At 50.2% G+C, this 15,690-nt stretch overlaps 8 protein-coding genes across 8 annotated transcripts; 5 read left to right on the forward strand and 3 right to left on the reverse strand.

The window, feature by feature from the left end:
• Positions 1 to 561: 561 nt before the first annotated feature.
• Positions 562 to 1,544, forward strand: COCVIDRAFT_16477 (hypothetical protein; the record flags this gene model as incomplete). The annotated part of the gene is made up of 2 exons (XM_014700513.1): positions 562 to 1,138; positions 1,195 to 1,544. 2 exons carry the CDS (start codon positions 562 to 564, stop codon positions 1,542 to 1,544), a joined length of 927 nt encoding a protein of 308 aa, XP_014555999.1.
• A 612-nt stretch (positions 1,545 to 2,156) lies between these two features.
• On the forward strand, positions 2,157 to 3,666 carry COCVIDRAFT_16478 (hypothetical protein; the record flags this gene model as incomplete). The annotated part of the gene is made up of 3 exons (XM_014700514.1): positions 2,157 to 2,221; positions 2,320 to 2,570; positions 2,636 to 3,666. 3 exons carry the CDS (start codon positions 2,157 to 2,159, stop codon positions 3,664 to 3,666), a joined length of 1,347 nt encoding a protein of 448 aa, XP_014556000.1.
• Positions 3,667 to 5,286: 1,620 nt separating this feature from the next.
• On the reverse strand, positions 5,287 to 7,071 carry COCVIDRAFT_38268 (hypothetical protein; the record flags this gene model as incomplete). The annotated part of the gene is made up of 3 exons (XM_014700546.1): positions 5,287 to 6,368; positions 6,424 to 6,805; positions 6,841 to 7,071. The coding sequence occupies 3 exons, from the start codon at positions 7,069 to 7,071 to the stop codon at positions 5,287 to 5,289; spliced, it is 1,695 nt and encodes a 564-aa protein (XP_014556032.1).
• Positions 7,072 to 8,170: 1,099 nt separating this feature from the next.
• COCVIDRAFT_16480 (hypothetical protein) lies at positions 8,171 to 9,952 on the forward strand (the record flags this gene model as incomplete). The annotated part of the gene is made up of 3 exons (XM_014700515.1): positions 8,171 to 8,301; positions 8,353 to 8,406; positions 8,464 to 9,952. The coding sequence occupies 3 exons, from the start codon at positions 8,171 to 8,173 to the stop codon at positions 9,950 to 9,952; spliced, it is 1,674 nt and encodes a 557-aa protein (XP_014556001.1).
• A 634-nt stretch (positions 9,953 to 10,586) lies between these two features.
• On the reverse strand, positions 10,587 to 11,300 carry COCVIDRAFT_100867 (hypothetical protein; the record flags this gene model as incomplete). Its single annotated transcript, XM_014700547.1, has 1 exon — positions 10,587 to 11,300. One exon carries the CDS (start codon positions 11,298 to 11,300, stop codon positions 10,587 to 10,589), a length of 714 nt encoding a protein of 237 aa, XP_014556033.1.
• A 300-nt stretch (positions 11,301 to 11,600) lies between these two features.
• Positions 11,601 to 11,786, forward strand: COCVIDRAFT_100746 (hypothetical protein; the record flags this gene model as incomplete). Its single annotated transcript, XM_014700548.1, has 1 exon — positions 11,601 to 11,786. A coding segment is annotated over one exon (186 nt), but the record flags the coding sequence as incomplete, so codon positions are not given.
• A 171-nt stretch (positions 11,787 to 11,957) lies between these two features.
• On the reverse strand, positions 11,958 to 13,130 carry COCVIDRAFT_100902 (hypothetical protein; the record flags this gene model as incomplete). Its single annotated transcript, XM_014700549.1, has 1 exon — positions 11,958 to 13,130. The coding sequence occupies one exon, from the start codon at positions 13,128 to 13,130 to the stop codon at positions 11,958 to 11,960; it is 1,173 nt and encodes a 390-aa protein (XP_014556035.1).
• Positions 13,131 to 14,176: 1,046 nt separating this feature from the next.
• On the forward strand, positions 14,177 to 15,531 carry COCVIDRAFT_100859 (hypothetical protein; the record flags this gene model as incomplete). Its single annotated transcript, XM_014700550.1, has 3 exons — positions 14,177 to 14,460; positions 14,530 to 14,705; positions 14,762 to 15,531. 3 exons carry the CDS (start codon positions 14,177 to 14,179, stop codon positions 15,529 to 15,531), a joined length of 1,230 nt encoding a protein of 409 aa, XP_014556036.1.
• Between the last annotated feature and the right edge of the window lie 159 nt (positions 15,532 to 15,690).

A 15,690-nucleotide genomic window follows, 5' to 3' on the forward strand; every position in this document is an offset into this window, starting at 1 on the left:
ACCGCAAGCGGGGAGTTAGTTCTCAGGATACAGCACCAGAACTCAGAAAGATGTGAGTAAATTGTTTTACTTTCAGACTGAACGCCCCCATCCCTTGAAGTGAGCTGCCAACAACGAATCATATGTACTCTCGCAACTAATTGAGCATGTTACCCAAACAAAAAACGAAGCCCACAACAGGCCCAGTTCCGGGCAATTTTAATTCGAGTTTTCATTCGTACATGCTACGATTAATCCATGCAGATAGACGTACTTTCTTCACTGACATCCGGGTCGCTCATCGACGCCAACTCAACTCTTTGACGCATGGAACAATTTAGTTATTCGTAGACTGTTCACAGCATACAAAACCGGAATCCAAGTGAAAATGAGATGAACAAAAAGCCAGCCAATTACGTTTCTAGAATACGCGCGCGAGAACGATGAACGGTGAATGCCAAGCCATTCTCATAGTGAGACCTGCACTCGCGCGGCACAGTAAAACCTACTTAGCAATCCCCCACCTTACGACTTCAACCTTTACAAGCCACTCATCGCAAAACAAAAAGTTGTATTGAAATCATGGACGGTTTGAAATTCTTTCAAGCTTGGGACAACTTCCTCGGCCTGTTTCGAGCTGCTAATATGCCGAATCAAAACACCAACCCTCCTTCAGAAGACCGAGAAGTTCCCCAAGACGAGCTTGGGGATCATGAAGAACCTCTAGATAAAGACGCTCCTTCTGAAGATGACACCGACAAGCAAAGCGACACTGGAGGCTCAGAGGATCACTCGGAGACTGACCCCACTGACCCCACTGACGACACAAACGCCTCAGAGCCAGACAACGTCGGGCGCGACAACCCTATACCCAGAGTCAATGGTAGCATTGCAGTAGCTTTCAGCGTATTCTGCCGACAAGCATTCGACTCTGTCGTAATGAAAGTTGAGGTGACTGTATCAAAAGTCAAAGACTTCATCAGCAATGCCATTCAGACTTTCAAGGAAAAAGGTTTTTGGGACACTGCAAAGGAGGCCGGAGCGTGGATGAAGGCGCATCCATGGGAGACGGCTCGCATAGTCGCACCTATTGTTGCCGTGATAATTACAGCCATCACGCTTTTCGCTGTTGGATTCGGACCCGCTGGCGTCGCAGCTGGTAAGTATTCAATTTTCATACCGAAAGACAGATCATGACATGCTGACTTATCTTAGGCAGCACAGCGGCCATTATTCAAGCGGGCATCGGTAACGTGGTCGCGAACTCCCTGTTTGCAACATGTACAAGCGCGATGATGGGCGGCTCCGGTGGTCTCATTATCTTTGGGGGCGTTTGGGCTATGTCGACTGTGACTACTGCAGCTTCAATGTCTGCTTGGAAGCGATGGAAGAGCAGAAATGACCAAAGTGTGGTGCTATTTCCGGGAGTGGCACCAAATGATATCTCCAAGAAAATGAAGGACGCCGCCGAGAATTTCGTGGTTGGGTCCATGCTATTAGCTGCATACGTCACTTACCGCATCAAGAGTTGGTTGCAGTCACGCAGGCGAACGAAGAGTGATTAGCTCTCAGACGTCCAAACATTGTCAGATAGTCGCTATATTCGGAGCGCAGGGATAACATTGTCGCTTGCATGATCGGACCTTATACATGACGGTGGGGCTGGGATGCGGAGTTGGGAAAACAAGACATCTTGTTAATGTCAGCGCATTAGTCCCAGAGGCTAATGCTCATTTCCCAGAGCAAATCAATAAAAAGTCATTCAATTCCAGACCTTCCATCAAGATACATTCATGTACCGATTTGCGATCGATGACTTCAATCCTAGGCTTTTACGATAGTTTGTAACCGGGCCGATGCACCACTTTCACCCGATTCTTATGATTAGAAGGGAGATTACTTGAAGGACATTCGAGAATTACCATTTCAGTATGCAGCAACATGTTGTGTGTGTTGATGATGTGGCATTGAGCGATGCTCCACTCGGTGAGGGAGTAACGCTGACCTCACCCCGACTCAGCCCAACGTCGGTAATAATTTAGTCACAGATATCCAAATAAAACCAGCGACATGAAAGCCGAGTTTGGGCAATCTACGAAAATAGGCAGTATATTCCAAGAATGTTGACGGGAAGGTTTCCACGAAGGTGACCCTAGTAATGATGTTCGCCGTTTTCAATGGTCGACCGCGATGCGATAACGGCTCCACAGTGGGGCATCAACATACTTCTCGACGGAGATAAGTGAGTTTTGATGGAAATTGCAAATACTAACATCTTATAGCCGGAGTTCAGGGCCGTCCAGGGGCATTAACTAGGCACCCAATGCTGAGTAATGACAGCACTGGCCATCAATGCTGTTGGTCGGTAATGCCACCTAGAAAGCCTCATCTTAAACCATCTATGCCAGACGCTACATCATGCCAGCAAACCGGACACGAAGCACCAATTCTCAGGGCAGACAAAGGTCTTGCTCAGAATGCGCGAAATCCAAACGTAAATGTGGCTTGGAGCAGCCCAGTTGCGCACGATGTATCAGACGACGGTTTTCCTGCATTTATCCATCGCAACCTCACATCCACGCTACAGTCCCGTACACCTTTACACCAGATATCGATGCTACAATCAATCAACTCAATATACCTTTGGATCTTGCAGAACTGGAAAATGTTCATCTCGATTTCAATTTCGACGAGTCTGCCATAGCAACAACGTCCAATACGGACACCCTGGATTTCGACTTCCCGGCTAGTACGACCTGTGTCGCTTCCTTCCCAGCTGCACTGCAAAACTCCCCAAACTTCGACAACCAGACGGCTCTTCAAAAGGCTCCAACGCAGGCGGAGAATCAATTCCTGTCAATTAACCTCTCCCCTTACGCGAGGGCGAGGATGGGTTATTTCCTCGAGCACATGCAGTTGGTACCAAGAACAATGGTAGAGCAAAACCGTACGCCATGGATGCACTCAACACTCTACGACAACCATATGCCCCGTTGCTTACAACACGCCTACGCTGCGTGTGCACTCTACATTACCAAAAATCAGATCAATGCTGAGCGCGTCACACACCATATCCGGAGTCGTGTGGAAGAGTTGCTCAATGAGACTGTACCCGATACGCCGATCGAGATCCTCGCTCGAACTCACGCAATCATGTTGTACCAACTCATGCTTGTATTTGGCAGCGATATCCGCTCTTGTGTACAGACCGATGCTTTGTCATCTCACCTAGAGGAGATGGAAGCGATGCTCGTACCGATTGCTACTAAGGAGAATGAGCATGTAGGCGCTCTCCCATTGTACCCATCCACAGCGGCTCGCTCGGCCTGGCGATCATTCATATTCCGCGAGTCGGCTCGACGTACAGTCCTAGCTGCATATCAAATCACAGTAATGTACACGGTCCTCACGGGTCAAATGAAAACTTGCAGCCAAGATATTGCACTCAAGTCTCGCGTCACGCTATCCGCGCACTTGTGGAAAGCCGCCAACGCCTTCGATTTCGCCATGAGTTGGAACGCAAAGAATCACTTTGTTGTCAGGGGACTGGAGTTTACGAATGTATTGGAGGAAGCGCAGCCAGACGATCTCGATGTGTTTGGGAACATACTGCTCATCTCTTTGCAAGGCATCGATGATATTCGTGGATGGTACCACGTACGAGGCGGGACGTTGGAACTACCTTGAACCCGATGCTGCTTCCTTTCCCCACAATATACATCAAATCTCGCAACGTAATCCGCACAATCACCGGTCTGAAATCCACACGTCTTCCTATCACATCCGGCTAGCCACAGTCGTGCGATACCTCAATCATCACCGCGCCGTTAGCTACCGGGAACAGGTACTGTCACTCGAGGAAATAGTCATCCTTCAATCATCATGCTTTTCCATGTTGGATCCCGGCAGCGGCGTCTCAGGCCACGCCCAATAACGATCCACTTTCTTCAAGAACCGTATGCCATCACTCTTTCTCTGCTCGACGATCCAGACTCGCTCGGTGATGGACAACGGATGATGTCACCAAGGACAATGCAGACCCATCTTACAGCGATAACGAGTAAGAAAAGTGCTGAAGCAAAGACCAAGGTCATGACGCGAATCTGAGCCGTACTTGGAGGGTGTAATCTTGCTATTATGGCCATTGAAGAAGCCTTCGCTCTTTGGCAGATCTGCGTATTTCATGTAAATGTCGTAATTTTATCTGCGAAGATCGTATACTGTCGGTGGTGGAGGACGGATGGGAGAGTCTTGAGTGGGCGACAAGTCCCTCGCCGAGGTATGTGGAGGAGATGTCTGCGCTTGATGCTCGTTGCTGTGGTTATGATGCGACTGCTCTATCGGCCTCATTCGGAAAGCCAAGATGAATTGTGGTCGGTTGGTGTTGGAGTGTTGAGACTGCTCTGCTTCTTGCTCGATGGGGGTCACCTCGCTGGAACTAATGCTACATACGTCTACCCCATTGTTAGTCCAGAAAACCCCTAGGCTTCCTGAAATTCATTTACGGCACCGACATACCTGAGCATTCCTCAATATCTTGACGCCTATCTTGATGCTGGAAGGATCCGGCATCTGTGGCCATCGGGCCCGCAGATGGACCTTCGTTGTCGCGATCTTGGCTCGGAACAATGCCAGGGCCCCAGCGAGAGCTTGTTCTCGATCCGTACGACTGGGGCATCCTATACGAAAAGTCAGAATGCAACTTTCGACACGGGACGTCGCTCATGCCTGTTTGTTCCGCTCTCGCTTTGGTGGTCAGTCACTTCACCATGACCCTCACGTGCGGGGTGATCGTGGTCTCTGGTGCGATACTTTTGAGAGCATTCAAGACTGTTCATACAGTCCCTAGCTTCATGACCTTCAATAAGTCAGTAACGGTAGTTTTCCAATAATCTCTTATTGACTTCCCAAGAGCACCACATGTACGGCATCGCACATCACTGGTCTTGTACAATGGTGGGTAAAAGTCTGGATACGTGACTGTCGTCGGAGACTCGTGTCTCTCTCGGTGGAATGGCGAGCGTTGTCGATAGCGGGCGTCGAAATCAGGAGATCGGGAGCTGGAGGGCGAGCGGCTCCGAGCGGTATATTTGAACCTATGCTGTGACATGTCAGCTTTGGTTCGCGAGTAAGACCAGGCATCGTTGCCAGGAGAGGCAGCACGCAGAGTAACGAGTCGGGTATAGCTTTGAGAAGCATCATAAGACCTCCACGTACGTACAACTATGCGGTTTCTGTAGATTTCTCATTTTACTAATGTACAGTGAGCATTGATATGCTCTAATGGCATAACATGCCGTATGCTTCTCATGTTTCCTCATATTGAGTCCGGTGGGGTCTTAACCTTTCTTCTAAAATCCCAGCTTCCGACTCCCCACCGCTCAGTGATCTGCTACCAGTACTCTCACACAACTCGTAAACCGGACTAAGATCTACTTTGGTGATCTGAATAACTGGAATGTCGTTTTCTGTCAACGGCTGTGGGGCATACAACTCTGGGAAGATATGTCCCTCCATCTCTGCACAGGGCAACCCATCCTTCTCAAATACAGCCGCGCCTTCAGTCTCTATTCTGGGCTGACCTTCACACTCTATGCTTGGGTCCTCCACTGTAGGCTGCTGCGGGGCCCTTGTCTTCCTTCTCTTCCGACAAACCCAGAGTCCCAAAAATGACGCAATTGCTAAAAAGAGTATGTTGCCTATTGCTATTCCCGCTATCGCGCCTTTACTCAATGATCTTCGACTTTGGAGGTTATATATTTCCCTTGGACTGAACACTGGGACGACTTCCTGTTTGTCGCCGGATGTTGGAAATAGCGCTTGATGGATAGAAAAATTCCCTCGATCATAATCAATCTTTATGTACGCTTCTTGGAAGAAGGTACGTCCCAAAGTATACTGAGTCTCGTTATATGCCCTTCTTATTGGAAAATAGGTGGTTGCGTTCTCATATATGGGGTAAGAAGCCTGCTGATCAAATGCACTATAGGGTAGCACTATATTGACCCGGCCTGAGGGGTCGGATGCTGTTTGTCCAAGTCCAAAGGTGATCTTTGGATTGCTTTCCACGAGCTTTGCGTGAGTTGAGGAGTCGACCAAGTACAGATCTGTGCTATTGTCATATTTCAAGTTGAACGCCTTTGCGAATCGATCACAGGTTGGTACTGGTAACCATATATGTGGCTCTGCAAAGTCGACCAACATATACGGAACGACCTCTTCCTGGAGACTGATAGTCTCACCAGCCAGGTTTTGCCCTATTATTGTCTGTATCTTCAGACTAGGTTTACGACTGTCATTGGCATCAAAAGGAAACGTAACATTGTTCGGAATGAATCGTGACTGGTCGTAGCCACCATAAGTCAAGCTCCCATAGACGTTCGGTTGTTCTGTAGTGCTTGTAAGTCTTCTGTTTCTTCTCCGTATGTACAAGTATTAACTCACTGTAGTATGCGCCAGCCGTGTAACCATAGCTCAGACTAGGTATGTGACCATCCTCGTGCAGAGTTTTTATAAGACTTCGTTGCGGATTTGCGAAATCTGAAAAGTTGCTCGGCTTCACGTCCATCCCTAACCTCCCAACCCACAGACGTGGGTTCACCACAGCACCGATCGTTTGATTTTCCAAAGTTGGTCCCCCGGAATTCGCGATCATTAGCCCCAAATTATCTAAACCGTAGAGGCCAGACGCGTTGTAACCCAGCTCTTCACGGTTTGTTGTTTGGTAGATACCAATCTCGTGCCATGTGCTGGACAGATTGGCCTGGAAGCCATTGTTCGTTCGACCCTGGTAAAGCTCCGCACCACGCGAAAAGGCACAATCTTTCTGAAGGATCTTAGTCAAGATGTCTCATACGTAACAGGAACTAAACTAACCGTGCTCATGTGCTCGTCATCTTTGCAAGCACCGGCCATGGGGAGAAGTGTCTCACTTGAGACCGTAGATGGCAAGACGCGAAAGCTCTGCTCGGGTGTGCCAACACGCACTACAAATGTGGACCATTTCCCATCATTCCCTTCGAAATATTGGGACGGCGCAAATGAGATTGGAGCAGCCGTCGCAGCTGCACGCAGAGCTTCGACCGACGACATTCTGATATTGGGGGTAACGGCGCACGCCTGCTTTTTCGAAAGTAGATTACTGAACGCGTGGCTAATAGCGATAACAGTGTGAACCGTACATCGCGCAAGATATATGGGTCAAGCGAATTCAAACAATGTGGCTGACTGCGACCGATAGACATTGCCGAGATATCGGTTTATCCATCTGGGCCACTCGATAAGAAGTCGCCTGACGACATAGGTGCGGCAAAATCAATATCAGACTAGAAGGCCCTGAGTTGCCGCGAAGAATAGACAGCCTAACTGAATGGCCTCGATCTTCAATGACAACGAATGGGGCGTTGTTTCTGCTCAAATCGCGAGCTATCTGATACGACAAGATGGTGCCTTGGCCCCATCTTAGCTTACTCTGACTAGCGTGTGCAATGCTATTGTAGACAAGGCGACTCAAATATGGTGGATCACCTCTCAAAAGAGTTTACTGTTGTTTCGGGCCCCCCGTTTTTCGGAGTAGGTCATCGTATTGGCCGCTTAATCATCGACGTTCTACTACAAATTCGACAGGGGCCAAAAGCCACGCCAAGAAACTCTACCATCAACCGTGAACTCGGGAACATCGCTTCTGCAGTACTAGTCTGGAACTTCCCCACGGCGCTTATCTCAAACTGACGTTCGGGTCAGGGTTGTTTCTATTCGTAGCCCGCGTCGCATGGTCTTGCATCCATCTGCATATCAACATCACTACGCCTCTCTATGGAGCCAGATTGAGAAGGAGGACATCTGTAGCGCAAACTTCGAGGGGCCAAAAACTTCAAAATTCGCGCTGATACATGCTTCATAATGACCAAAGGGTTGGCCTGAGGGATTCGGGCGGATTTTGAACGATAGGCATGAGGTGCAATGACGATGGGTTGCGTGAATCTTCTCGCAAGGCAGATTTTGAGATCAAGATAAAGGGAGCAAAGACCTTCGAGCTATGAGATGAACCAGATCAACACGCTCGGGATCAACACTTCAAACTGAATACTATCTTCACTGCAGGCTTTTCCAGATTCACCTTCTCCAACTCTCTTGATCGGCAGCCTGTCAATCTCTGTCCAGGATTCTGGATACCCTGCGAACTGCAGCGATGCCGCACCAATACTTTGTCTGCATCCTGCTGGCTAGTCTCATTCCATCACGAGTTCTAGCCGCACCTACTGGACGTCCTTCTGTAGTTGCAAGATATGCAGCTATGTGTGACGACCCCAATTTATCCTGGTAAGTACAAACTGTTCTGACCTCAACTTAACTAGTGCTGATAGAACAAAGGGATGAGAAGAAGGATGCTTCCTGCCCAATTTGTGTAATGGATAGCTTTCCGATGTAAGTTTTAATCTGCTCTGTGACAAACTTGATGGGGAATATACTGATCGGCTACAGGGAATTGTTCGACAAGTATTGTGGCCCAACTATGGCTCCCTCTGTCACTCACCAATACGCCGCGGGTGTCTGGAGACGTGAGGATGGATCAGTGCCTGCAGTTCCCGCTGACGACAGTGAGAATGACGAAGAAGATGCCAAATTTCATGCTCTTCCTTACCTCAACCGACCTCAGAATCTTGTACCGGTTCTTCCTGATACCGGCAAGCACATCAAGCCTCTGCCTGTTCTAAAGCCTTACCCCATCGCCATGCCGGTTCCTATTGAACCTCCGCAAATCATCAACCCAAGACCTATCTCTGAGCTCAATCCAGGTTTTCCGGTTGACCATGAGACACACGTGGCTAGCAAGCGTCGCAGTGTCCAAAGTATTGAGCTTGAGCCTGTCGATAAAGACTTGCCAGCACACCTGATTACTAGTGGCCTTTGGGCTGAGCGTCACCACAAGGCTGATGGTATTTATCGCCGCGAAGATGCGCTCTCCGAAACCGAGCCAGCAGGTTCTTCCCTGCCAGCCCAAGCCACAACTGCAGAGGTTGATGAAGACTTCCTTTCAAAAGAAACTGTGGCGAGTGTTTCCGATGAAGACCCGGAAGTCTCAGAGGATCAAATTGTGACGAGCTTTGACAAGGTTACTCACAAACCTGCTTCTGTAATATGGCGTAGGGAGGTCCCCCGTCCAGCCAACCACTTTAGATTAGGGTACCCATTACGCCCGGCCAATGGTCTTACACCCCTTCCCTTGATCAAAAGCGTACAGCCTATTGACAAGGAGGATCAAAAACGAGAGGCAAATCCTGTACCCCCGCCAGAGTTCTTCGAACACGGTCACTCACCTTCAAAACCATTATCCTCTCTGAAGCCCAATCGACCAATCCCTATTCCATCTGACGGCTGGACCACCTACGAATCCCCTCCCATCATCTCCCCTGAAGCCCCTCACATCCTCGCCCGCCAATCCCCCGGAGCATCCGAACCCGGGCTCGACGACGACTACGCCAAGTACGAAAAACAGCGCAAGAAAGAAGAAAAAAAGAAAGCAAAGGAAGAAAAGAAGAAACCCAAAGACGAAGAATTCTACAACACCGGACCCCCAGACGTATGGTTCACCCCGGCCATAACCCACATGCAAGTCAGCAGCATCCACCGCCGTGATGACAATGCAGACCCGCAACAACCTCCGTCCCTCCCCCTCCCACCAGCCCAAAAGCCAACCTGGAAATACACACTCCCCTGGTTCACCCCGGCCCTGACCCACGCAGAAGCAACCGACATCCACCGCCGCGCCACGACCCAACCTGCCGACCTCGACTTCGCAGACGGCAAACGCCCCATTTGGACCCCGGCGCTGACACATATGAAATGGCCGGATATCCATCGGCGTGAGAAGAGACTCGTGTGGGCGGATCGGAAGCCTACGACGGAGAATCCTGCTAAGACGCATGGGAAGGCGTGGATTGTGCAGCGGAGGGATGTCGTAGGAGAGTAGGTGTGTCAAGGGCCTGGTATGCTGCAAGACAAAGACGAAGGTGTCGCTGGAAACGATGATATACTTTCCCTTTTTTTCCTTTCTTTTTTCTTCTCCCCTTTACTCTCCTCATCATTCACGTCTTTCTCTTAGTGAGCAGTATATACAAGCATCCCTTCCTTTTCTCAAATCGTCAGTCTCGCATCGTTTTTTTTTGCTTTTGAGTTTAGTAGAGTGATAGTCTAAAACCGTTACTTACTATCAAACTGGACCCTGAGTTTGCTTTCGTCCGTACCGTAATTGTCCCGCATGTCGATCCCTAACCCCCCTCAATGAACCGTGCAAAAAAGCGGCTACCCCAGCCCCCAACCCCGCACACGTGTTAGTATAATTCTGGAACCTGAAAGGACCAAGGAATATGGGGTCAACATATGTGACAAGTGTAAAACTTTGTTTCGCCGCGAAAAATTGGGCTAGGACGCGTATATTATATATACCTCAGTAAGCACACAACATGGTGCCATTTCTGACAGGTGTCAAGCCCTGATATCTCAACAAAGAGACCAGAAGAGAAAAAAAGATGATGCTACCTCCGAAAATTCTCACATCTCCGTTTACCGCAAAACTCCTCCATGTATCCATTGTTCACACAAATTTATATTGCTTCCCTGAAGACACTTCTCCGACTCTCCGTAGGACTCTTATCGTGATGACTATCGGGACTCCCACTCTTCTTACGAGGATCTGCGCTAGACTTGCCTGCCGTCGTCGCAGCACCATGGTACCCGGTATCAGCGTCCATGACGGGTCTGGGGCTGACGCCGCGCAGACTGGCCGCCGCGTCGTCGCCAAAGGGATTGCGAGCATTGTGAGCATCGAGATGCTCGTCGTACGATTCGCGGGTGCGACTGCGGCCACGGGTGGGTTCGCCGGCAAAGGGATTGGCAGACTGATTGGCGGCGTGCGGGGGGTCGTGGAGGCCCAATTCCTGTTCTTCATAGTATGCCTCGTCGCCCACGCGCGAACTCCATGCTTCGTCGGGATCGAGGCGGCTGCCTGCGCCGCGGCCGCCGCCAACGCCGCGGGAGCCGTAGCCCGTGTCTTCGTAGCCGCTGCCGGTGGTGTAGCGGTTGTTGCGGTTCTTGAACTTGCGGACTTGGGTGTCGATCCAGCCCTTGATGCCCGTGGGAGCGGGGCCCGGGTAGTTTGAGGCTTCGGCGTTGGAGCTGCTGAAGGCCACCATGGGATTCATTGAGGGCGGGGGAAGGCCATTGCGCGAGGCGTTCCAGCGCGCGTAAAAGTACCAGCCAAAGTAGGTGCCGGAGACCAAGAGGATGAGGACGATGGCGAAGACAAGCCAGCCGTTCATGATTGCGGAGGGCGTGGAAAAGCGGAAATATGGGGTAGAGAAGGCGTGGTTAGCTGCACATGTGCGCGTGAGCAGAGGCTATGGCGAGTGCGCGAGATACGACGTAGAGTTGGGTTTTCGGCCTCTGCGGGACTGGGTATCGCCGTGATGTGAGCACAGGCGGCTGGCGGAGGCGGCGGAGGCGGCGGCGAGGCGAGGCTCCTGTGTGGAGCAGACAAAGGGTGTGGTTTGTATTGCAACGGCGTCGACACGTCGCAATTGTCGCTTTGTTGGTTGCTGCTGACAGCTGGACAGCTGGCGCGGCTGAGCCTGCCCGCCCTTCACTCTAGGCTTCTTTCCTGGTGCCCGTTGCCAAGTGATGACGTAACCCTCGCTGCTGCGCCGCCCCCAGGATCAAAGCTGCCCGCCCACCTGCGGGTTGCGCTACTAAAGCAGGGTACAAGAATCTTACATACATTTAGGCTCAAATCTGGTAGCTTTTCTTAGCTCAGTACCTTAATTTGATCTACTTAGACAAAACCACCTATCATTAAAATGAGTCTACATACTATATATTTACATATTGACATCTACTCGTCTCCGTCACATGAACCTCCAAAAAAACATTCAATATATACAAATTTGGCGTACTTCTAGTGTGCGACATTTCCAGTCCGTCTAGGCTTGGAGCGCAAGGCCGAGTTTGGGAATTTCGTCCTCGGTGCTGTGCACCACATAAAAGTTCTTCATCCATATGGAGCCGAAGAGCGAATTACGCAAAGTCCTCTTTCCAACGATGACTCCCGCACACCTCTGTCGGAATGGATCAGTCACGCCGAAGTTGAGGTGTTGACCAGGAACCGAAAACGTCTGGCCCTCGATCTTGAAGGTGAAATCTGGCAGGGTGGCGTTGCATGGGAAGGTGTTACTCTCGCCGATTGTCAACTCGTATTCTGGAACCTGGCTGTAGTAGTCGGCGACGACCTGATCGGGCAGGTAGATGAGCGGGGAACCAGAGTCCACAGTGGTGTTACCGATAGTGGCGGTACCAAAGGTTTTGTTGCCTGCACCGTACTCTCCAACCGCTATGGTCCAATGCTTCATGTTGCCGACCACGGGCGTATATGTGACGTCGCCAGTGTATTTGGATTTGTCGAGATAGCCAAAGTCCCATGAGCCATTGCCTTCGGGCCTCAAGTTTGCAGCAAATACTTTCTTCTTCAATGTCGGTGCGACGGTTTCGAAGAAGGTGGCTTGTGGCACAGGCTGTACCTGGTTGATGATGCCGAACGAAAGGCCCATGATACCATCCGAGTCGATATCAGAGGGGACATAGGTTGCTACCTCAACGGCTTGCTTCTCGGCCACAACCGGGCCAGCCTTGACCATATCCGTGTAAACGATGCCATTGGCCGAGGAGCCGCCTGAGTACGTGATGGTCCAGTTGTAGTTGGGCAACAGTTGTGCAGACGACGAGGGGAAGTAGTAGGTTTTGCCGGGACCTTGTATATTTGATGTCTCGTTTCCAAACACCCACAAGTCGGCCGAGCCAGTATCGTAAATCAGGTTGAAAGTCTGATTTCCAATAATGGTAGGGGTTAGGTATGTGACGCCAGGATCATTGGGAATAACAGTGACGGATCCTTCCTGCTGGCCTGCAACACCGGCTTGTCTCTTGTCGACATTTTCCGTGGTAGGATGCCTTGAGCGAAGTTTTCGAAACTCGGCCTCGAAATCAAATGATCGGGGAGCGGCTGCTACGGCATCGACACTGTAGGCAGCGCCTCGAGGTTCTGCTACAAGGGCGCAGGCAGAAGACGCAAGTATGGCGAGTGCGAGCTTGCCTGTCATACTTTGCGAATGTGACATTGTGTTTGTGTGAAGAAGTAGAGAGAGATGGTTGTGTGACGCGGCAAGTGCTGTGTAGCCAAGTAATGCCGGACAAAGTTGAATTTATCGGGGTATGTATCTGTCTGTCGAGCTGACGTCGCGTTAGCATACTTATGTAGCAGATGCAATGCCGACAATGTTACATGGTAATAATGGATACCTCTGCTCGGGGCACATTGCAACCACTGTCCCCTTGGACTAGGTGTTTATTGGGCAAGGTAAGAGTGATTTCGAGTCCAGGGACTGTACGACCCTACCGTTACTTCCGTGTAAGCTACATGGCATGATGTCAATAAGCTCGTATTGAGAAGTAAAGACAATGAACTCGCAAGGGAGGTTGACCGAAATAGCAAAAGCGATGTATGCATTTCCCATGCTGGTAGTCTATAAAAAGTAAGGACTTGGCTCGACGTGGGAAATCGTGTGCCGATCAAGGCCGTGCAGTGGTGTGGAGAGTCGAGTAGGAAAGAAGAAGCCGCCAATCAAGTTTATCCGGTAGAAATGGCGGACGAGTTGGCCGGGGATGATCCGGCTAGTGGGTTGCGATAGGAAGGAGCTCGTGTTTACATAATGCAGCGTCCACTTTGGTCGCCATGAAACATTCATCTCCACAATCCCATCTACTACGTATTGTTTTACAAAAAAACCCCGGGAAACCCGCAAACCCACCAACCGTCAAGATACTCGCACACCTGCAAAGACAGCGTGCAGTGGTCCGTGCCAAATACAAGACACCAAACTCAACACCGTCATACTCGTATTGCTATAATTCCCGGCACGGTCCGACTCAAGTACTTAGTAGATACTTAGTGGCCAAGTCAAGCTTTGGCCACTCCCTTGGCAGTGCATACGCTCTGGAGATCACAGTCGACAACCCACATTCAGGAGTGCCTTGGTTCGGTCGGCCAAGAGGTCGGCAGCTACCTATTCACATAAAGAGCTGCCATGGTGCCGTGTTCCCTTGTCTCGTTTGCATCTGCACAGTCTTGCTCTCACACTCAACAACCATGCCTGATTCCAACTTAGTTTCGCGGGCGATCCTCGCCGCCCTTGCACTCCCTGCTGTCTCTGCCGAACTTCCCCCAGGCGCCATTGCTGTGCCCATGATCCGAGGAGCGGATCTCGGAGCATACTTCGCAGAATTCCAAGTCGGAACGCCCCCGCAGAAGGAATGGCTCAAAGTCGATACTGGCAGTCCACGATTTTCCTTTCTTGACTCGCGCAACCAGGAATGTGTCCTAGATCCAAACGCGTGCAGTACATATGGCACTTTTGACAACTTGACCTCTTCGTAAGTGACCACCTTTGGCTTTGTTTTTTTTATCTTTCAATTCGCAAGCGCTAATTCTACATCTTCCAGAACTTGTCATTATGAAGGGCCTGGGTTCTTTGATGCTCTCTATGCATCTGGACAAGGCGATTTCCTCAATGACACCTTGGTCCTGGGCGGTGTCACCTTACCCAACATGTATTTCGGCTACACGTCCAAGTATCCGAGCCTCGGACGAGCTCCAAAACCAATTTCCACCATCTTGGGTATGTCAGGACACATGTCTTCTTCGTGCACGACTGTAGTCTAACGGTTTGATTAGGCTTGTCTCTTGAATGTGGAGGCCAACACGGGGCTGACTGCATGGGCAAGGGACCGTATCTGCTACCACAGTTGAAGAATGCCTCACTGATTGACATCATGGCAACAAGCTTCTACCTTGGCCGGGATGAATTCAACGAGACCAATGCCCAGATGATTATTGGTGGCGCCTATGACAAGGCAAAGGTGGACGGCGACCTGTTCACCGTCGAGATGGCGGATCCATTCTCCCCTAGCCTCACCAATGGCCAGACTAACAACGTCAACGTCACTGCATTGGAAGTTGTAATTGACGGCGGCAACCGCACGTCACAAACCTTTGGAGAACGTGGTGTCGGTGTCCCCGTTTTGATCGACACGGGCGTTGCAAGCTGGTACGTGACTGATACCATCTACGCCGCTGTCTCCAAGGCATTTGGTATCACCGCTACAGCCCCACTTGGGCAACAGTGGGTCGCTGTCGACTGCATCAACCGGGACCCCAACCATTCCAAGGGCTACATCTCTGTCGAATTCGGCGCTAATGGCAAGATTGATGTTCCGCTGCACGAAATTGTCACTCTGTTTGCTGATGGCACATGTGGTCTCTTCATGCAGGGTCGCGAAGAAACCATCAACATATTTGGAGACGTATTTATCCGTTCAGTTTACACAATCTACGACGAGGAGAACAAGACTATAACATTCGGTAGAGTAAAGCACACAACCGAGCAGAACATTGTGCCATTCCCCAAGGGAGGTTTCAAGGTCGGTTCAAAGGTCACTTCTTAGACATTATATTTGTAATCCGGTTAGAATGTACATATTCAAGTTGGGACTACGAGGCCCAGGCGCTCTTTCACTAGAGGAAATGTGGTAGATGATGGTTTAATGATACCGTGATTACATATCTTGGAATAATCCAATGATTCATTTCCAACTTCTCAAAGA

Source organism: Bipolaris victoriae (genome assembly GCF_000527765.1).
Source record: "Bipolaris victoriae FI3 unplaced genomic scaffold scaffold_48, whole genome shotgun sequence".
Lineage (NCBI taxonomy): Eukaryota > Fungi > Ascomycota > Dothideomycetes > Pleosporales > Pleosporaceae > Bipolaris > Bipolaris victoriae.